At 38.9% G+C, this 24,050-nt stretch overlaps 1 protein-coding gene across 1 annotated transcript in view; it reads left to right on the plus strand.

Annotated features, from left to right (window-relative positions):
* LOC124613825 (E3 ubiquitin-protein ligase arkadia-C-like) overlaps nucleotides 1-24,050 on the plus strand; it is a 290,726-nt gene that overhangs the window by 198,888 nt on the left and 67,788 nt on the right. Inside the window, exons 8-9 of the mRNA XM_047142547.1 lie at nucleotides 853-1,036; nucleotides 13,198-13,334. Of these exons, the coding sequence (XP_046998503.1) occupies nucleotides 853-1,036; nucleotides 13,198-13,334 (321 nt within the window). The remainder of the gene's footprint in view (nucleotides 1-852; nucleotides 1,037-13,197; nucleotides 13,335-24,050) is intronic.

Genomic DNA, 24,050 nt, shown 5'->3' on the forward strand with positions numbered 1-24,050 from the left:
GTTCTGGGGTAACTCATTAAATCGAGCAAAAGTTTATAGGGTGCAAAAGTGTGTAATAAAAGTCATTTGTGGCATAAATTCTAGAACATCATGTGGAAACCTGTTCAAGGAACTTTCTATTCTAACCACTGCTTCTCAGTATATTTATTCCTTAATGAAATTTGTTGCAAGTAATCTATCTCTCTTTCCAACCAACAGCTCAGTACATAGTATCAATACTAGGAATAAGAACAATCTACATAAAGATCTGAAATCACTTACCTTGGTCCAAAAAGGTGTCCAATATTCAGGAACACACATTTTCAAAAAATAGCCAGCAACCATTAAAAACTTTGTTTCAGATAGAGCACAGAGTTTGAAAGACTTTTTGATAGGCAACTCCTTCCACTCTATAGATGAATATCTTAACAGAGACTGTTAGGCCAGCTTAAATTAAAATATCTGTTAGATTTCAGTTGTGACAACACTTGGTCACAACAATCAAGATTAGGTATTTTGTATGTGATAAATTTACTAATAGTGCATAACATCGATTTCATTCTGACAGTGTATTAATTCTGTAAATACTAGGTGTTCCAGTTTACTGTCTTGTATTCACTTGTTTTGACAATCTCCTGACAAATGATCAGCATAGTAAGTGTTATATTCAAATGTTTTAAATTTTTTATGTTATGATTTTTGACAAGTTCCACACCCACCAGAATCATCTCATTTTTTGGGTCTGTGGAATGAAACTGAATCTAATCTAATCACTAAATAATTCAATTAATAGACTATTTGTGGATCACCAATGTATATAAATTGCTATGTCTCCAATAACATAACATAATATGAGTCATTCCATTATTGCAGCCGAAGCTTGATTGGCCGTGGTGAAGATGATGCTTATTGCCGACTTCAGCAGGGAGCCAGCCGACATTCTTGTCATGCTGCTCCACCTCCTCCACCTCCACCACTGCTTGCTCCACAGCAGCCAACTGTTTACAGTCGGCCTGAGGTTGTGCCGGCTCCTGCTCCAACAGCTGCACCACCTACAGTAAGTCTGAAAAAAATGTAGTTGTATCATTGTTTTATCTTTAAAGTTTTTGGATGTTTTTCCATATGATTTTTATCGAAAGTCTACACTTTTTATAAAATTTTGTTATTTATGTTTGTCAAATTAGTACCCTAAGTCAGATTAGGAATGTTGAAGACAAATCCACGATGGAAATATGCACTGTCTGGTGAATTTATTCTCAAACAATGATGCGCAAGATCATAATAAATGGCTTGCCACATCAGAATCAAATGGTGTCTCAGAAAACAATTACTAGGTTCAATAATCAAACAATGGGAAATTTTGTGGAACGTTACAGGAATGTATTTTGTCTTCTTTGTTTTTTGTCGTCTTTGCAGTCACAGTTATACATATTATATAGGTTAATACCGTGTTTTGCAACTTAAATAAATTGATCTAAATAATACTTTCATTAGCCACAAAAGATGGTGTTGACTTATATAACCTATGTTGTTGTTGTTGTTGTTGTTGTTGTTGTTGTGGTCTTCAGTCCTGAGACTGGTTTGATGCTGCTCTCCATGCTACTCTATCCTGTGCAAGCCTCTTCATCTCCCAGTACCTACTGCAACCCACATCATTCTGAATCTGCTCAGTGTATTCATCTCTTGGTCTCCCTCTACGATTTTTACCCTCCACGCTGCCCTCCAATGCTAAATTGGTGATCCCTTGATGCCTCAGAACATGTCCTACCAATCGATCCCCTCTTCTAGTCAAGTTATGCCACAAACTTCTCTTCTCCACAATCCTATTCAATATCTCCTCATTAGTTATGTGATCTACCCATCTAATCTTAAGCATTCTTCTGTAGCACCATATTTCGAAAGCTTCTATTCTCTTCTTGTCCAAACCATTTATCGTCCATGTTTCACTTCCATAAATGGCTACACTCCATACAAATACTTTGAGAAACGACTTCCTGACACTTAAATCTATACTCGATGTTAACAGATTTCTCTTCTTCAGAAATGCTTTCCTTGCCATTGCCAGTCTACATTTTATATCCTATCTACTTCGACCATCATCAGTTATTTTGGTCCCCAAATAGCAAAACTCCTTTACTACTTTAAGTGTCTCATTTCCTAATCTAATACCCTCAGCATCTCCCGACTTAATTCGACTACATTCTATTATCCTTGTTTTGCTTTTGTTGATGTTCATCTTATATCCTCCTTTCAAGATGCTATCCATTCCGTTTAACTGCTCTTCCAAGTCCTTTGCTGTCTCTGACAGAATTACAATGTCATCGGCGAACCTCAAAGTTTTTATTTCTTCTCCATGGATTTTAATACCTACTCCGAATTTTTCTTTTGTTTCCTTCACTGCTTGCTCAATATACAGATTGAATAACATCGGGGAGAGGCTACAACCCTGTCTCACTCCCTTCCCAACCACTGCTTCCCTTTCATGCCCCTCAACTCTTGTAACTGCCATTTGGTTTCTGTACAAATTGTAAATAGCCTTTCGTTCCTTGTATTTTACCCCTGCCACCTTCAGAATTGTTACAGGAGACTAATTGCAGTGTGGTGTGCCAGATGTGACAGTTAACACGTATGTGATGTTCTAAATGCACAGTTCGTCTTGTATTTCTTCTGTTCTGTAATGGTGAAACATTGAATAACTGGCTGCATATTGCAAGATTTTATTTCAGTTCGGTTTGTATGTCTTAATCAGGCTGATGTCAGAGTTGGGAGTACAAGGTTTGTCATGTTCATGGTAGTCAATAAGCCAAACATTCTATGTGCTTCCAGTGTGTTGCCACTGGTCTTCATTACTTGCTCATTAGACGGAACTAGGCTTCTTGAGCAGGAAGGTCATGAACCACAAGATATTTGCAAGCTGCAGTGATCACTAATAGACATAGATAGTGGAATGTTGTGTTTTGAATCCAAGTAGGTGTTTACAGTGCCAAGGTTTTGTAACATCCGTGTTGTATATAAAGACGAACTCACGTCCAGTGTGTGTGATACAGTAGCATATGAAACACAATCTTCGTGTACACCTTCGTCTTCAAAGTACAATAACTCCCAGAGTGTTTGGAACAGAGAATACCATGAATATATCAAGGCGAATTTCACATACGTAATCGCAGAAGATTTCTGATTGTGAATCAGATAATATGTTCTAGGGTACTCAGTCTCCAAGCTTTAAGCTTTCGGTATCACCTCTTTCTAGGAAGCTATACTTAAGAAACTCATGCTGCTAAAAAGTGAATACTAAGAAGGCTGTCACAGGTACCTGCACTTGCAAATACGCTTGCAACGATAAAAGGTTACATTTTTTACACACGTTTCATATTGATATTGACTGCCATAGATACTCTGTGACATAGTAGTATATAAATTCCGGAATATACTGGAAAAAATCACCTTGCGAGTATAAAAGCAAAGAGAATCCACAGGAAAGAATGGGAAAGCAAAGGCAGTCATTTTAAAGCCACTGGCTCTTGATATCGTAGAGTGAAAATAACTTCATGAGGTTACAGTGATAGGACATAGTAAACATGTTGTAAACAAGGTTCTTTCAAATTGTGAAATAGTTTACAAGAAAATATCTTCTGTGTGCTGTACATTTAATTTTTTATATTATTTATATGCTAAGGTGCAGCATGCATATATGTTTTTCTTGTTAACTACTACAATTTATATACAGCTACTGTGGAAAAGAAACTGATTAAAATTCTTTTATTGTATTTTTCCTGTCTTTGGCCACACAAATGTTATCATAACTGGTTACATATGATCTGTTCAAAATTAGAGAAAAGGAGAATAGTAAAATACTAAGAAACTAAATTACTGGCTCAAACCAACTTTAATTTTCTACTGTACATTCTTCACTATGTTACATAGTTACTTGTACCTGAACAAACAAAAAACTAGCAAGGGAAACTCCCCATCACAAACCCCCTCAGATTTAGTGATAAAAGGGTCCAGTGGACAGCCCGTCAAAACTGAACACAGATCAAGTGTGAAAAGAGGAAGAAGGTGTACTAAATTATGAAAAAAATGCAAAATGGAAACAGTGAACAGTCCAAGCACATGAAACACAACATAGAGCAGTGTAGAACAGACAGGGCATTATGATTAAGTGGTCACGGTGTTAGACTGCAAAGCAGATGAGCCGGCCTCAAAGCTCCCTGATGCCCGATCCCATTATTCAAATTTGTGTCTGTGTCATGCTGTAATGTCTGTTTGCAACAGCAAGGTGTAAGAAAGGAACCTACAATGAAAGTTGAGTCTGCACAACTACTCTATTAGCAGCCGAAACAAAGAGGCTTTTGAATGGGAACTGCAAATGTTTGATGACAAGGCAACAAGCCAACCAAATCGTCCACCGGTAAACACTTCTGGTGTGTCATACATGGCTTTAGTGATAGTACGTGTGTCATATGATAGGAATCTCTTATAGACGCACCTAATTTGTACTTGTGGTGGGTGAGTGAGATTGTCCAATTTAGGTGTTCATGTGACTATGAATATGGTCACTCCCAAGGAAATGATGAAAACATAGTTCATCACATAAGCTGCAACAAATAAACACAACAGTTCCACAGTCACATAGTTTCTTTGTGCTCTCTCAAAACATATGTTTTTAACATTTTTGCATTCTGTTTTTATAGTTTTGACTATTGAATTCCTTTGTTGTAACATAGTACACACCCATTTATTTGTTGTTTTCATTTCTGTGAGGTATCTATGTGGTATCTCGCCTGTTCTCACTATTCATCACATTTACTTGTGACGGTAATGTACTCCTATCACATGACTTATATTCTATAACCAATAGAACAAACATTTCAGTGACAGTGACCCGATGGACAATTCATAATGTTGTTGTGGTAGGGCAGGGGGGGGGGGGTGAATTTAAAATAAGTGGTATGAGGGAGTTTTGAACTTGGCCCCGTCTGCTTTGCAGTCCAACAACATGACCACTTAACCACAACCCCATGGCTCTTCCACTTCCTCAATGTTCCACTTGTTAAGGCTGGACCATTCACTGTTTTTAAATCCCCCCCCCCCCCCCCCACACACACACACACACATACATACACATACACATACACACACAGTTCGGCACACCTTCTTCCTATTTTCGTGCTTGATATGTGTTCAGTTAATGACAGGCTATCGATTGGGCCAGCTAACCAATAAATCTGAATGGAAGGGGGGGAGGGGAGGGGTGCGATGGGATGTTTCCCTTGTAAGAAACTAAATTACATAATCAAACTGACCTGACTTACTTGAACGCATTACATACTAACTCATACTTGTATAATTTACTACACTAAGTATTCAAGTAAGTTAAGCTGTATAAATAAATTTGTAACTTAGTTCCTTATTGTTTTACTAGCCCCGATTTTTCTTTCCTTTTAATCAGATCATCTGATAAAGACTTGCAAAGAACATGAAAGCAATTGTCACATTTGTGTGATCAGAATAAAAAAATAAAAAATAAAAAAAATAGGACTCCATAAAAATCTGTGTGTATTTGGATGAACTGAACCCTTTCCCCCTTTTCTGCCCTCCACCATTGTTACCAACAGTATCTGCTGATGGCTGTTGCACATCACTAACACAGAGAGAAATGGGAGAGATCTTCATTATCATCTTTGTTGTAATGGGACACTTATTCAATGACAGTATGGTGGCCCATCACCACTCATCAGTTTTAGCAGTCCAGCCCCATCCCATACATGCCTATATTGCAACAGCCATCTGCTAATGCAGCGAGGTTCTTTCTCCATGTGCCTGTGTCTGCCTCTGCCCAAGGCTCCCGGTTCTGCCATTCAACCAGACACCTGCGTACTATGGTTGCAGGCTAACGGGAAAAAGACGATAGCTCTGCACTGAGCTATGCTTTTGTTGGTCTGAGCTCAGTCACGCTTCTTCTCTTCAAGGTGACAACAATAGAGTTTGGTCCCGCTGATATGCTGCGACATATACACCGTGTGGCTATGGACTTACTATCTTGAATAGTGCAGGATGTGGTACGGAGGCAAAAATATTGAGACTCACCCACTCCACAGCATCTGTACAACTGCTACACAGCTGGGCACATAAAACAGTGTGACCATTTATAGAGTGTTGATTTCTTCAGCAGGTCTCTATGACGGACACAGTTCTTACTGTGCCTCTTGGCACCACTTTTTTCTTCAGTATTCATCATATCAGCAAGTGACATCAATATTGTGGCTCATTGTTTTAGGAACCACTATTAATTCATGAGGTTTTTTCAGTGCTCCTTATAATAGTTTAGTTAATTCAGTAAAACAGTTTGTTTCTGTCTTAAGCCTCTTGTAAATGTTATTCGTTGTGCCAGTACCTAAGATGCGTGTTACCACTTACCAATCTGCCTCCCCTCAGTGGGGCTCACCTCTCTTGTGAGTATTTGCTTGGCCAATAACGTAGCCCCTGGCCCTTGCCGCACTACTCCCCTTTCCATGCTGCGAGTCGATCCTTCCACTATTCTTTTTTCTCCTTTGGCTTCCCATTCGATGGTCTTGCTGCTGATCACACAGGACATTCAGCCTCCCCCCCCCCCCCCCCCCCCCTTTCTCCAATTTTCGCTTTCTCTTTATACAACTTCTCATTTTCATTAAATGTGTGATGAGAGGTTTTGCTAGCGTATGTACCCATTGCGGCTGGGGCACAGGGACTCCCTGCAATGGTTCACTAGTGCAGTAATTGTTGCTGTGGCTGTGTGATGCCTATGGTGTGAGCCCCATTCAGAGTGAGTGGCACCGAGATGAATGAGTCACTAATGAAGCAGCTCAAACTTTCTTCCGCTGCTGACGCTATTGACAGGTCACATCAATGTGACTGGACAATGTATTTCAGGAACCATCCAGAAATGAAAAGTACTAAATATTTGCTGGTGGTTGGGTCTGAACAGGTGTCTCACAGCACGCTAGCCATTGCAGCTAACCACTACACCATACTGCTTGCGCCAGAGCTCGGTTTATTTCTCCCTCTCCGGGAATAATAGCAGTTGGTCATTTCAGAAATTCTCATCACGACAGACTGCAATACATTGAATTTAGATCTTTTCATTGGTTCTCTGTAAGGTGGTGCTGGTGGATCTTTACATTCTGGTTATATTGTTAAATCCTCTTCCCCATGATGAACATCAGCATCGAGAGTAGCCCGTCCCATTGAAGCTTTGAGATTATTGACTGGGTCTTCAGTTTTATTGAACCTCTCATCTTTGATCTGCACCTCTGGACTGCAGCAGTACTTCATATGAAGGACACGGATGATGTCTTTGCACTTTTGAGTAACTTTTCCGATAGTCCTACTTTCTGCACAGGAATCAACATCCAAGCCAAGTCTAGAACTGTATCTCACTGGTTGGTGCTTGACAGTGTAGCAATCTTGTCTTATTTCGCTTGTATTTGAATGTCATTCCAATCTCTCTCTTCGACATCAATATACATCGAGAGCATATTTGCCAGTGTCTTAGTAAAGCATTCTGTGGGGCCATTTGTCTTTGGAAGTTAGGCAGTTTTCATCCTGCAAGTGAAGTCGCAACATGAAGTCAAGTGTGGTATTAATCTTTATTGGAAAACTTTTCCATAATCAGATATCATCACATTGTGTGCTCCATTGTAGAAAATGATGTTCTTTACAAGGAACCTTGCACTTTCCAGAGCTTCAGTGGTCACCACATCTTCGTTGACGTCATAGTGGGTGGGGTAGTTAGTGCAGATTATTACCCATCAGTTCCATTTGTCGACTTCAGGAACCTCCCCAAGAGGTCAATTCCAATTCGGTGGAATTGTAGTGCTGCAGGCAGAATTGGTGCCAGATGCCCGGAGGTAACTGCAGCATATGCTTCCATTGTTGACATACCTTACAGCGACTTGCGTAGTTTTTTTAACAGAGTGATAGAGACCTGGCCAGTAATAAGTGCATCTCGTCATGTCCAGGTGATCAGATGTTAAGCACAGTGGAAGAACTTCAGCATAGCTGATGGTAGATGAGCAACCATTTCTGTCCTACTGGATCATAGTTTCTCTTGCACAATGTTTAATTAATTAATTGCAATTCTCCTTTGGTCAGTTCCTTCTTCAAGACTTCTATGGTTTCCACAGTTCAGAATCTTTCCTCTGTTCAGCAACAATGTCATTTAATGCAGCAGTGACTGAGATTTCATCCTGGCTACTATGTTCTACCAGAAGAATTCTTCAAAGGCAGTCAGTGCCCTTGTGTTTGTATCCAGTTTTGTATACCACTATGATGTCATACTCAAGAAGCCTCTGTGTCCATCTCACCAGCCAATCCAGTGGATGCCTGAGGCTGGTCAGCCAGAAAGTGGTTTGCCACAATGATGAATGGTTTGTCAAATAAGTATGGCCAGAAATTGTTGAGTCCCACATTGCGATTATGCTGAGGAGTCGGAAAATCTGTAACTGCTCTTATTTTCTCTGGTTTGAGACAGACTCCATCACCATTCACTAGGTACCCCAATTTTATTTCTTGGGTGACTAAGAGGCACTTTTTTGCTTTAATTCCAACAGTACCGACCGAAATGTCAAGTTTGGTGCATAAATATAATAAATGTACATGTACAGTTGTATTTTATGACACAGGTCAAATGTCTGTCTACACTTCCTATTGTGTGTGTGTGTGTGTGTGTGTGTGTGTGTGTGTGTGTGTGTGTGTGTGTGTGTGTCATGTTAGTATCTCTTCTTGCTGCTCCACTTCTTTTATAAATTATGTGTAAATAACGTCCAATGAAAACAAATGCATCTGACAGCTGTCATTTAAATAAAAACCAGTGTTCTGTCAGTTACTGATATGAATTGTGCCTAGAAATTTGAAGTTAATCAGTGTAGCCTAATACACTTAATCAAAATATTATTGTATTTTTATTCTTAGCCAGAACCAGTTCTTTGCTCAGTCCTATTAATACATCAGGCTATATTCAGGTAGAATTAGTTTCCTACTTTCTTTCGTGTTTTTTTTTTTTTTTTTTTTTTTTTTTTTTTTTTTTTTTTTTTTTTTTTTTTTTTTTTTTTTAGAAAAAAGAGTGTGTGCACCTTGTTAATGATTATCTGTTAATTTCAATTATGCTGATGTGTATGTAGGAAAATTTCCAACTACTACCAAGAAATAGTCTTGAGCTAGAAACTGCTTTACACTCACAAGTTTTTCCTTCAGTACAATTTCTTTAATGCCAGCAAAATTCTGTATCCCAGTTAAAAGGAAGAAGAAGAAATAAATCCAGAGTGCCATCACCACTTTGGTCCCTGAAGTTAAACAGTCCTCATCACATGTTGGCTCATCATGTCCCACTAATGTTCCCTAATTGGATCAAGGTCTGATTTTAAACACTTCACACATCAACTCCCAATAACAATTACTTGCTCAGAATACCTATTTACATCTAATAACACTCTAAAAAAATTATTTAAACCTGTTTTTCATTCAACAAGCCTGAAGATCAGCCTGTTAATATTTCCATCAGCAAACTCCGGAACCTACACTACCAAAACCCAAAACACAATAATAGTTAGATAGCATAATTGCAAGATTTATAAGGATTCACTCTCTCTGAAGGAGACTCGCCACACCACTATTTTATCCTCGACTGTCCTCCCGATACCTGATGGTAAATTCCTTACCCAATCTGATTAGGTAAGCTCAATTTGCTCAACAACCCCAGATCATGGTCAGATGGAACTGTGGTCCAGCATTAACTGTCCATAAGCTCCATGTTAAGTACTTTTGGAACCATTAAAAGTGAACAAATGTACAATGCTACCTGTGCATTCAGCAATAGCTTCATTTTTAGTATCAGCCGTTGATGCAGCTTTATGTGGCCAGTTCTTCTTGGCAGGATCTTTGCCGCAAATTGTATATCCCCTGCCCCCGTTGACATAGCTGTGTAACATCAGTTTGAAAGTGCTCTCTACAACATTACAAATGACCACATATAAGCACACACAAAAATTAGAAGATTATTGCTAGATCTCTTTTATTTTATTGTACACAGGCAGTTGCTGAGGAAGAAATTAAGGCCAGTTACTGAGGCAGAAGATAAACCAATACGAAAAACATGATGCTAAATACCATCACATATTCTTGACCCATCATAGCGTGCAGTCTGAACACAATTCAACTCGGTTGTCTTTCGGCTTACATGTTCCTGAAAATGTCTTTGAAAACCAACAATGTCATCCAGATGGCAAAGTTACGTCATCCATTTAAGGTGTCAAAGCAGGTTGTCCATCGTACATTGGAAGGTGACTGGAACATTATACAGACCAAATGGTGTAACTTTAAACTTAAAGAGGCCATTGCTTCTTTCGAGCCATCTAGGGTGTCATCAATATGCTATAATGTTAGACATCTTTCTTTGTGATTTGGGTCAGTCATTGGTAATTGACACAGACATGCTCTGTGCCTTCCTTCTTCTTCATGAGGACAACGAAACAGGATCAAGGAATGTCTGAAGGATCAGTGCTGTCATCTTGCAGCATCTTCTCCATTTCCCGAATTATCTGTTGTTCAGCTGGTGACACAATATACAGGCACTGGCTAGTTGGCAGATGATCCCAGTGTTGATATGGTATTCTAGCAATGGTTGCATGGTCTGTCTTTCCTCCCCTCTGAATTTGGAATTATCTGAAACTTGACACAGAATGGCTATCATTCAGTAACGTTCCTGTGTCAGGCCATGAAAATTCGTTACAACCCCATAAAACAGTGCAGATTTACAGCTGCAAAAAATCTATGTGAGAACATGCAGCAATTGTTCATGTATACACAATACAAAATGTGCACATCCCACAAAGGGCACTAATACATGTCTGGTGTCACAAAATACAGAATTATAGTACCCAATTTCTTTCTTGAACTGCAGACTGGGTCCATAACCTATTGCAGAAACTTCAAGGATAAAGGGGCACAATATAAAGCACAAACACACAACACGTGCTACAATAAGGCATATATATTTTAGGACAGCAACAAAAGACAGAGATATGCTGTACTGAATAGAACACTGTACATGAAATTTACTTCAACACATTGGGTATAACAATCTGTTTTGTGTTAATTTCTTCTTCTGTAACTATTTGGTGAAAAACTTCATAATTATAAATGAAAAGCACAAAATTGTGTATGTTTTACAGTATTAATTTATTTAATTTACCAGTGTTTGGCTCATAAGACCATGCTTCAGATCAGATGATTTTGTGAAAATTTTGTTGATGGAAAATAAAGCTTGGTTTTTTGTAATGTGCAATCAGGCTTTGGACATTGCAGTACACCACTAATAGTTCCCATGTGTACTGGGCAGTTTGCAGCAGGCAGTTTGAAGTGTTTGCCCTTTTCTATGGGGAAGGGCAGTGTGCTATATCCCTGTCAAGTGTCACAGTCCTAGATGATCCACTCTCACATGCCTGAGAAGATTCTTAGCTATGCTTATTGAAGGAGAGGAGAGTGTTAAGTTCTTGTTTTCTGAGATTACAGAGATGGTAGTATTTGACATTGATTTAGGTCTCATATTTTATAAAAATGGATATGATTGAGTTTTCTGTTATCTGATGTATATAATTTGTGGATTAAATTTTTGTTAAATTTTCTTCTTGTAGTGTAATTGATTTTGTGTATCAGATGCTCCTTCAGCTTAGGAAATAAGAAGTGAAGACCTACAATACAGTGCTTTTTCCCTTTGTCCCTCTATTGCATTACATTAAAAAACAGTTTCTTTTCCGCCTTATAACTGAGTTCTGAATAATTTTAATTCATATATAATTAAGAAGCTAACAGCAGGACTTTTGCCTTTGTTACTGGTAATGTAGTCCAAGATAACATGGAATTACTAATTTATTAGATTTCTTGAAATTTTTTTTCCATGGCAGTGTACCCTGATGAACCAAAACATTATGACCACCTGCTCAATAGCTGTTTTGTCCATCTTTGGAACGAAATACGTCACTGATTCTGCATATCAGGGATCCGACAGTTTGTTGGTGGGTTTATGGAGATGTGGCACAGGCATGTAATTCATATAAATAACGAGCCACTTGTTTTCATATGTTGTGATGGCATCCTATAGTGACCCATACGGGTTCCATAGGATTTATGTCAGGTGAATTTGGTCACAGAGACATCAACATGGGTTCACTATAATGCTCCTCAAACCACTGTAGCATGGTTCTGGCCCCAAGACACAGACAATTATACTGTTGAAAGATGACATTGCCATTGGGGAAGACATCAAGCATGAAGGGATGCAGATGGTTCACAGCAGTCAGCAAGTCTTTGATTACTACCGCAGGTCCAATGCAAGCACAGGAGAATGGTTCCCATAGTGTAATACTGGTCCCACCAGCCTGTGTCCATGGCGCACTGCACGTTTCGAGCTGCTGTTTGTCTCAATGACAGTGTTTGTGAAGACAACCTCGACCAAGTGCAGGAAAAATGATTTCTCCAAAGAGCCAACATGTTTCCATTGATCAAAGGTCGAATCTTGACGGTCCCGTACACATTACAGTCATAATTGACAATGTTATTGGGTCAACATGTAAACTTGTAGGAGTAGTGCGCTGTGGAGCTCCGTGTACAACAATGTACAATTAATGGTGTGCTCTGAAACACTTGTGCATGCATCAGCATTGTGCTCTTTCAGCAGAGACGAATCCTAATTTACAGAGCAGACAAGCCTCCGAAGCCCACGTTCTGTGAAGTGTCGTGAACGTCCAACCGTTTAGTGCTTAGCGGTAGTTTCACCATCCTTCTTCCTCTTCCCGTAGATGCTCACATCAGTGGCACGTGAACATTCAACCAGCTTCGCTGCTTTCAAGATATTTGTTCACAGGCTGTTCGTAGTAACATCCTGTCCTTTGTCAGAGTCACTTATCTCACTGAATTTCTCCATTTGCAGTCTGTATCTTCACTACAGTGGTCACCTGTCTGTGTCTGCTCCGCTTACATACTTTTGTTACCTCGTCACATGTCCATAGTGCCACCATGCAGCATCCACCATCACACTGGGCAGTGCTAATTATGTTTTGGATTATCAGTGTATGTGCTAGAAAATTGTGTGTTGTCATTAATTGATGTGTGGACTGCAACACACTGTCTTTATACAGGATTACATGTATCTTTTTTTTTTGTTTCTCCTCTTTCTTGCAGGGAGCTGCTGCCGCCACTGCAGGCTGGACGCCAGAGGCAGATGTTCTCACATCCAGTACTGTGCTTTCATCACCTCCAACTATCATGCCTGACTTGCACACAGAAATTGTTGTCAGCTCTCCACCTACTGTTGGCATGTGAGTTAGCTGAACTTTACCTTGGGCTTGCTTTCAAGTTAGCCCTATGCAGTTGGGTTATACCTGTCTGCTTTTACTAGTGAGCTATGTTGTTGTTGTTGAAAGTGTCAAATATGAATTAATGATTCATTTGTTATATTCAAAGCTCTCTGTATAGTTCTCCCCAGCAGTCTTTTTTTCCCCTCTGTAATTTGTCCATAGAACCATTTTACAAATGATTTATACAATTCAAAACCTTACAGTATTATAATGGATGTTTGAGAACAAAGTTACATAAACTGATCAAAATACAAATTTTCACACACAATGCATAACACATATAGTTGATAGGACTAAAATATGACATAGATTACACAAAATAATTACTGGCAATACGGTACAAATTTATGGAGTTCATCTTTTATATTGCATAGGTTCTTACCATCTCAATCTACATTAAATGCAGAATATAAGTCTACCTAAAGTTATAGGGATAAATATTTAGGTTCTCCTTCTAAAGGTGTTATAAATGTTTGAGGTATAGCACGACTTTTATTAAGTTTAATAGTTCAGATTCGTATGACAAGATGTCATATGTGAGCAGACAACATTCCATTAGAACTACTAATAGCCTTGGGAGGGCCATCCCTGACAAAACTCTACCACCTGGCGAGCAAGATGTATGAGACAGGCGAAATGCCCTCAGACTTCAAGAAGAATATAATAATTCCAATCCCAAAGAAAGCAGGTGTTGACAGGTGCGAAAATTATTGAAAACTGACCTTACGACTTATCTTAGAAGGTAGATTAAGGAAAGGCAAACCTAGGTTTGTAGTATTTGTATACTTAGAGAAAGCTTTTGACAATGCTGACTGGAATATCCTCTAACAAATTCTGAAGGGGTCAAATACAAGGAGCAAGAAAGCTATTTACAGTTTGTACAGAAATCAGATGGCAGTTATGAGAGTCGAGGGACATGAAAGGGAAGCAGTGGCTGGGAAGGGAGTGAGACTGGGTTGTAGCCTCTCCCCGATGTTATTCAATCTGTATATTGAGCAGGCAGTAAAGGAAAAAAAAGAAAAATTTGGAGTAGGAATTAAAATCCATGGAAAAGAAATAAAAACTTTGCAGTTGGCCAATGACATTGTAATTCTGTCAGAGACAGCAAAGGACCTTCAAGAGCAGTTGAATGGAATGGACAGTGTCTTGAAAGGAGGATATAAGATGAACATCAACAAAAGCAAAACGAGGATAATGGGATGTAGTCAAATTAAATCAGGTGATGCTGAGGGAATTAGATTAGGAAATGAGACTCTTAAAGTAGTAGATGAGTTTTGCTATTTGGGGAGACAAATAACTGATGATGGAAATATAGACTGGCAATGGCAAGGAAAGCGTTTCTGAAGAAGAGAAATTTGGTAACTTCGAGTATAGATTTAAGTCTTAGAAATTCATCTTTTCTAAAAGTATTTGTATGAAGTGTAGGGATGTGAAACATGGATGATAAATAGTTTGGACAAGAAATGAATAGAAACTTTTGAAATATGATGCTACAGAAGAATGCTGAAGATTAGATGGATATATCACGTAACTAGTGAGGAGGTACTGAATCGAATTGGGGAGAAGAGGAATTTGTGGCACAACTTGATCATAAAACGGGATTGATTGGTTTGACACGTCCTGCGGCATCAAGGACTCACCAATTTAGTATTGGAGGGCAGCGTGGAGGGTAAAAATCGTAGAGGGAGACCAAGAGATGAATACATTAAGTAGATTCATATGGGTGTAGGCTGCAATAATTATTTTGAGATGAAGAAGCTTGCACAGGATAGAGTAGCATGGAGAGCTGCATCAAACCAATCTCTGGATTGAAGACGACAACAACAACAACAACAACAACAACATGACGAGATGTTTGCATTGATTACAAACTTGTACAACAGTCTACACATTGATGGATCATTAGTAACTAACACCCGTTGGAGACTGGGTGGGAACTGACGATGAAGTTTTCTATGATTACTTTCATGCTTCTTAGGTACTCAATATTTTTAACACATTGTAAAATATATGGTTTCGATCGTCTTCCTCGCCACAGGCGTGTGGGGGTGTGGCACTAAGATTGATCCTGTGAAAGTATTTCTTGAAGTTCCAGTGATTCAAATTCAGTCTTGCAGTATCTGTTTTGTAACTTGCTGATGTTACTGTCCTATGTCACATTACATTAAAAATTCTGTTTTCTACTGCATTACATTACAGTGTTACTTTTCTCTGTCATATTATGGTAAAAATGGCTTCTCTTCTATCCTACGACCCAGTGCTGTTTTCTTTGTTACTGTTTCTACTTCATTACTTTAAAAATGGCTTCTCTTCCATCTTACAACCCATTGCAGTTTCCCTTTGTTACTGTTCTCTGTTGTATTACAGTACTCAACTTTTCTGAATTGCACAGATGGGAACTCTCCCTGCAACTTGTCCATATTTTCATACCCCCTGGTGTCAACTTTCACTAGTCCTGTACTCCACCTTCCTATTCCATTGTCTTCTGCCACTCAATCCCTGCACAAACCTTCCAGTACTGTCTACTGGACCCTGAAAAACTAACAAGGCTAGTGCATGTTGCACACAAAATATATTTTGATGATAGCCAAGCTGATTGTACTTGACTTGGACACATCTGTGTTTATTATGCAATCCTCATTCTAACAGTAAAGAAATTCCACACCTGATGTGCTACAAATGTTGTAGTTTCAGAATTATAACATTGTCCTAAGCTCAATTTGCAGAGCCAGTGCTTCATATCACCTGTTATAGTTTGGTGTGGGGTGGATCTTTTTGTACAGTGTTCCTCAATTGCTGCATCTCTTCATATTCAGCTTTTACTTATGAAGGCTGTTGGTTTACCCAGTGTATTCCAGCCATATATTAAGTCACTGATATTGGGATGTTATCATCTATAAACAAATATCCATGATTATATAGCATTAGAAGGAATTTCTTGCTTAGTTATATTCTTTGATTGTTTTAACAATGACTGATTTGCTTCAACCACGTTGTGTTTCTTGAGCTTGACATTATTGCCCCTGTAACTATACGCAAAGCATTGTACGTCACAGTATGACACTTTTTAAGTGTGCTGCATGGTGCTGATTTGCAGCACATTTTCCTATTAACCTACAGTACAGAGTCATGGCTGTTCATCGATGGAAATACCATCATACTGCAGTTACAGATCTTATAATAGTACATAGTTCTTCACATCTTGTAATTACGTGTCTGATATGATATATGCATTTAAACTTACCATTGATAAGCATTCACTGGTGTGTGTGGGAAGGGGGGTGGGAGGAGGGGCTTCTGGGAGCAGGGGGGTTGTGTTGTACAAGTTACATTATAACTTGAAATTCTGTCTAGTAAAGATGTCACCTTGCTGGATGTACTGACGGATATTTCAAGGTCAGTTGTGATACCAACTAATGGTTGCATCCATTTTTTGTTGACAAGTCAGGAAATTTTTGTCTTCAGCGTTTGTACATATGTTATCTGCATATAATAGTATTAGAATATTCATGAATGTCTGTGGAATGTAAGTTGGACAACAGAGGAACCAAGACTGATACATGTGGAATTCCTGTGGTACTCACAAAATATATAATGCTGTTTAAGAAGGCCATGGCAATTTCAATTTTTTTTTCAATTTTTTCTCCAGTGTCAATAAGATGGCACTGCCATATGCTTTGATCAAGTCTATGAATGCTACTAATGACCAGCCATAAGATGATTTTACTAGTCCCTTTCTCTTTCTGAAAACCCATTTGTTTTTCTGTTTCTCACACCATCGTTCTGAATGCTGCATAATAATCATTTCCATTACCCCTTTGGAGTGTTGTAATGAGCTGATATGCCATTATGACTGGTTCATCTCTTTTTAGTGATTTGTGACTGGAGATGAGCAACAATTGTTTACTTATTGTGGGAGTTGTCTCAATGTATAGTAATCAATGTAATTGTGGCCAGTTGAAGCTGTGCTTTAGAAGAGTGCAATTTGGAATGTTTGCTATCATAAAGAGTTGGATAAGTTGTCCTCTTCATACCTTGTTTCAACTTCCTTGTCCAGTACAACAAGTGGTACAGTCATAAACAGGAATAATTCCAACTGTTCGTTAGGTAGCAGAATTCTATAGGAGTTTGCTGTCATGTCATTTTTTGTTGTTGTGGTGGTCTTCAGTCCTGAGACTGGTTTGATGCAGCTCTCCATGCTACTCTATCCTGTGCAAGCTTCTTCATCTCCCAGTATCTACTGCAACCTACATCCTTCTGAATCTGCTCAGTGTATTCATCTCTTGGTCTCCCTCTACGATTTTTACCCTCTACACTGCCCTCCAATACTAAATTGGTGATCCCTTGATGCCTCAGAACATGTCCTACCAACCGATCCCTTCTTCTGGTCAAGTTGTGCCACAAGCTCCTCTTCTCCCCAATTCTATTCAATACCTCCTCATTAGTTATGTGATCTACCCATCTAATCTTCAGCATTCTTCTGTAGCACCACATTTCGAAAGCTTCTATTCTCTTCTTGTTTAAGCTATTTGTCGTCCATGTTTCACTTCCATACATGGCTACACTCCATACAAATACTTTCAGAAATGACTTCCTGACACTTAAATCTATACTCGATGTAAACAAATTTCTCTTCTTCAGAAAAGCTTTCCTTGCCGTTGCCAGTCTACATTTTATATCCTCTCTACTTCAACTATCATCAGTTATTTTGCTCCCCAAATAGCAAAACTCCTTTACTACTTTAAGTGTCTCATTTCCTAATCTAATTCCCTCAGCATCACCCGACTTAATTCCACTACATTCCATTATCCTCGTTTTGCTTTTGTTGATGTTCATCTTATATCCTCCTTTCAAGACACTGTCCATTCCATTCAACTGCTCTTCCAAGTCCTTTGCTGTCTCTGACAGAGTTACAATGTCATCGGCGAACCTCAAAGTTTTTATTTCTTCTCCATGGATTTTAATACCTACTCCGAATTTTTCTTTTGTTTCCTTTACTGCTTGCTCAATATACAGATTGAATAACATCGGGGAGAGGCTACAACCCTGTTTTACTCCCTTCCCAACCACTACTTCCCTTTCATGTCCCCCCGACTCTTGTAACTGTCATCTGGTTTCTGTACAAATTGTAAATAGCCTTTCGCTCTCTGTATTTTACCCTGACACCTTTAGAATTTGAAAGAGAGTATTCCAGTCAACATTGTCAAAAGCTTTCTCTAAGTCTACAAATGCTAGAAATGTATGTTTGCCTTTCCTTAATCTTTCTTCTAAGGTAAGTCGTAAGGTCAGTATTGCCTCACGTGTTCCAGTATTTCTATGGAATCCAAACTGATCTTCCCCGAGGTCGGCTCCTACTAGCTTTTCCATTCGTCTGTAAAGAATTCGTGTTAGTATTTTGCAGCTGTGGCTTATTAAACTGATTGTTCGGTAATTTTCACATCTGTCAACACCTGCTTTCTTTGGGATTGGAATTATTATATTCTTCTTGAAGTCTGAGGGTATTTCGCCTGTTTCATACATCTTGCTCACCAGATGGTAGAGTTTTGTCAGGACTGGCTCTCCCAAGGCCGTCAGTAGTTCCAATGTAATGTTGTCTACTGCGGGGGCCTTGTTTCGACTCAGGTCTTTCAGTGCTCTGTCAAACTCTTCATGCAGTATCGTATCTCCCATTTCATCTTCATCTACATCCTCTTCCATTTTCATAATATTGTCCTCAAGTACATCGCCCTTGTATAGATCCTGTATATACTCCTTCCACCTTTCTGCTTTCCCTTCTTTGCTTAGAACTGGGTTTCCATCTGAGCTCTTGATGTTCATACAAGTGGTTCTCTTATCTCCAAAGGTCTCTTTAATGTTCCTGTAGGCAGTATCTATCTTACCCCTAGTGAGATAAGCCTCTACATCCTTACATTTGTCCTCTAGCCATCCCTGCTTAGCCATTTTGCACTTCCTGTTGATCTCATTTTTGAGACGTTTGTATTCCTTTTTGCCTGCTTCATTTACTGCATTTTTATATTTTCTCCTTTCATCAATTAAATTCAATATTTCTTCTGTTACCCAAGGATTTCTACTAGCCCTCGTCTTTTTACCTACTTGATCCTCTGCTGCCTTCACTACTTCATCCCTCAAAGCTACCCATTCTTCTTCTACTGTATTTCTTTCCCCCATTCCTGTCAATTGTTCCCTTATGCTCTCCCTGAAACTCTGTACAACCTCTGGTTCTTTCAGTTTATCCAGGTCCCATCTCCTTAAATTCCCACCTTTTTGCAGTTTTTTCACTTTTAATCTACAGGTCATAACCAATAGATTGTGCGTCATTTTTTATGTCCCTTATTACCTCCCAATTTCAGGTTAACAGTGTTTCTATACTAACCACAGTGCAGAAGTTTTACCAATTTTTATTTTTGTTTGTAAATAGTTTTTTTGCTTTGGCTTAGCATTTTTAAGCGTAAGGAAATTAATTCATTAAAGAACATTTTGTATTTTCTTAACAAATATCTTCATTCCATTAGAACTGCAACACATCCTTCATTGGTGACAGGGTGGTGATTTATGGGTTTTCCAGTTTTTTCCAACTTCGAATATTAATACTTTTCCCACTTCATTTATGAGTGATGACAAGGTGCTCGTGTCTTTTGGCAACTCCAGTTTGACTTAAGAGACATTACGGTTAGTTGTTTTACGTGTAGTAGTCAATCTAAGGTTCAAGCTTTGTGATGTTCCACTGTTTCTTGACTGTGATATCAGATGGCGATATACAGTCTGATTGGCAGCTACAAGCCGCTGTTATCCAATCTTGCTCACTTTATTATTTTGCACACCTGTCAATATCTTCTAATTGAACTTTGTCTCTCAAAGTGCTGCAGTTACATTTAGAAGTTAAGAGTACAAATGAACATCCAGATTGCTAAATAAATATGTTGCTTCTCATAAACAAGATGTAGTATATTGTACTCTTGTTTACAGTACCATGCATTACAAAACTGCTTTATTTTTCAGGATATCACAATTACATTGATAAGGATTATGTCCAAAAATGGTCTGTCGTGGTTAACGGATTCCAGTTGAGTGACTATATAACAAATCTTCTCTTGTCCCCTTGATGTCATAGGCATTGTCACGTTTGCTCTTCCTGTATTCTCGCACCATATCTCCAAGTCAGGACCTGACAATAGGGAATAAACTGCCCAACCAGGAGGCAACAAGAGTGCCTAACAATGTATATTGTTTTCCAACTTGCAGATATTCTATGTCTATCCTTTCCATAATTTGTGCAGACAAATAAAACATACATTCAAACAGTAGGTTATACTAATTCATTATGAAAATGAACTTTTTGTGTTGGGTGAATGCTTATGTAACATGTCACTTCACCAAAGTTATATGTTACACTGCAGATCCCCCTCCCCTTAGGCGAGTGATGTCATCACAACTATGAATTGCCAACAAACAATAAACTTTCAAAACTCAAAACTGATTTTAAACTTCTTAACTAGAAGTCTCAAAATCTTGTGTCTATCTGATGTATAGTCACAGCTATAATAGCATTTCATTTGTAATAAATATACTTATTCATGTTTATTACATGTGAAATGCCTGACGTTGATTGATAAACCATCAACCATAGGCATATGTTTACCTTAACTTCACTTGGATTAAGTTATTTAACATTTATAGCTGACAATCATTCTTTTACTAAGAATAGGGAACTTCAGATAATCAAAATTTATTACCAGTATAGATCATTAAAGCATTTTTATGATATTTCTTTGCTTTGTCTCTTGAATTATTCATTACTAGGACCTATGGACCAGAAGCCATTTAGTCCAATTGTACATATTTCATCTAATCAAATATAGAGGGTGAGTCAAGAGGAAAGGTACATGCTTTGAGGGGTGATAGTATTAGTGATTCTGAACAAACAACTTCATATTGGTGTATGCCCTATTCCGAATGGTTTCCAAGACAGAACACATTTAATATCACTTTTGTAAATTTTTCTTGAATAACTCTAAAGCCGCACCCTCCAGCGAAAACATGTCACAGTACAAAATTATACTTTATTAAAGTTCCTACAAAAAAGGTCCTACTCATTTTTTTCTCTAGAACTAATGATTTGTGTGAAGAGAGCATGAGAATGTTGAAAAACTCGCTCGACATGCGTGTGCTATAGCTTACGTAGTTTTTGTTGGCCAATTTGAGTTAGCAAGTTGAGACGAACAGTTTTATATGGGACACTTGTAGTCTGTTGAGGTAGTTTCCCAAACATACGACCATATGAAGTTTTTTTGTTCAGAATCACTAATACAAGCAGGTACCGTTCCTCCTGACTCACCCTGTATTTCTTCTAGAACTTGGGCTTTTTTTTTAAATTACTGGTCATGTCATAAACCTTGGACAAGCCTGTGCATACAGATTTTAATAATTGGAGACTACTGAATATGGTAAACAGGGAGGATAGCCAAGATACTCAGGAGCAGAAGACAGAAACGAGATGAAAGACTAAGGACATTAGACCTCAATGATTGGTATCCATCCCACCTCCATCATCCCAAGGATCCCGCCCTGGTAGGTTCTTCACTGAAGGCTCGGATAGTGAAGATCTTAGCTGTTTCTGGAGAATGAACTTCAATGACTTCTCCTCACCACACCTGAAAAGTGGTTCTGTACCTTTAGTATTGATGCCAAATGGAGAAGGTAGAAACACAGCAGTTATCACCTTTTCCTCTGTAAACTCCACATTCAAATTAAACCCTCTGTGGGCTAAATTACACAAACCTGCTGTAGCAAATTCTTATAAATCCAACCATCTCCAATAAAAATTTAAAGAAAAGATATAGATTCTTCAAGGAAAATTATATGAGACTCTGCAGAACTTACAAAACTATACTGGGATATTGCCATGTGTAGTTGTTACAGAGAACGCTACCTTTCCTGTTATGAAACTAGTTCTTTGCATTTACAAAACTGTCACCGAACCAGAGGAGTCATTTGTTGAATGATTAACAAGCCCTTGTTGTCGGACATTCTACGAGGGTTGACTGAAAAGTAATGCCTCCACCTTCGTAACTCTTCACCAGTTGGCAGCATTGGTGTGCGGCAGGTAGTGGCTTGTTCCATAGCCTCTTCTCTACAGCTCCAGCTGGCAGGAAGCCTTAGCATTGAACAGATGTGTTGTTACAGTGTAAAGTATGGAACCCTGCGCATATGGTCGGTCAATGCGATTTAAGCAATGTGCAGTCATTGAATTCTTGGCAGGACAAGGTCTCACCCCAAAGGAGATTCATCAGAGAATGAAATCAATTTATGGAGATTGTGTTGATGTGAGTACTGTGCGTCATTGGGCAAGTGAGTTTAAAAGTGCTGAGGTGAGGTGGAAACATGTGACCTGCATGACAAGCAATGAGTTGGACGTCATGTGACAGAAACCACCGAGTTCCACAAGCATAATGTTGACAGATTGGTTCAGGACGATTGTCGTATCACTCAGAGAGAAACTGCAAGCACAATCGGCATTTCACAAGAACATGTGGGTCACATTATTACTTTGCTTGGCTGTCGGAAGATCCGTGTACGATGGGTACCCCGGATGCCGACTCCTGAAATGAAAGCACACAGACTTGAAATTTGCCAGGAACTTGCCTTACGAGAGAATAAGGCACACAGTACCAACATCAACACAATCACCATAAACTGCTTTCATTCTCTGATGAATCTCCTTTGGGATGACACCTTCTGCTGTCTATAATTCAGTGATTGCACTTTGCTTAAATCGCATTGACTTACCGTCTGCACAGGGTTCCTTACTTTACACTGTAACGACACATCTGTTCAATGCTAAGGCTTCCCGCCAATTGGAGCTTACCATTGCTGCCAACTGTTGAAGGGTTACGAAAGTGGAGTCATTACTTTTCAGTCAACCCTCATATAAACAGTTATCTGTTGTACCAAACCAAAAGAGTAGTATGCAAAACACAGGACACTTGCCTTTTTATTATCCCTCTTTAAATTGGCACATGGAACAGATTAATGAACTCAAGTAAATTCACCTACCTTATTACTTTCTAGGAACCTTGGTACTAACAGTACCAACTTATATAATAGCTGTTAAGTTTCACTTCTTTCAGCAGTAAGATTATCTCTACACAGTCTTTTACTTTCCCACAGTGATACTGTCCATATTCATGTATCTGCCTTTTTCTCTCAAGCATGGCTCATCCTTTCCCCTCTAAGTTCACCTACCCTTTCCAATACATCATACACACATCCAGAGTAGGCTACAATATCCTTTTAATATCTAGAATGAGATTTTCACTCTGCAGTGGAGTGTGCGCTGTTAAGTTTGGAAGGTAGGAGATGAGGTACTGGCAGAAGTAAAGCTGTGAGGACAGGGCATGAGTCGTGCTTGGGTAGCTCAGTTGGTAGAGCACTTGCCCGCGAAAGGCAGAGGTCCCGAGTTCGAGTCTCGGTCCGGCACACAGTTTTAATCTACCAGGAAGTTCCTTTAATATTATTTTAAAATCTGCCTCCCCATTCTGTTAATATACAGGGTGAATCTCCAAAACTTGCATCACAAATATTGTGGAAATGGAAAGTACTGTTGATGTGTGGTTTTCATGTAGTGGATTGATTGTCAGGGGCTTGTATTGTTAGCAAATCAACAGATTCTAATAATAA

The sequence above is a fragment of the Schistocerca americana genome, chromosome 4, assembly GCF_021461395.2.
Source record: "Schistocerca americana isolate TAMUIC-IGC-003095 chromosome 4, iqSchAmer2.1, whole genome shotgun sequence".
Taxonomy (NCBI): Eukaryota; Metazoa; Arthropoda; class Insecta; order Orthoptera; family Acrididae; genus Schistocerca; species Schistocerca americana.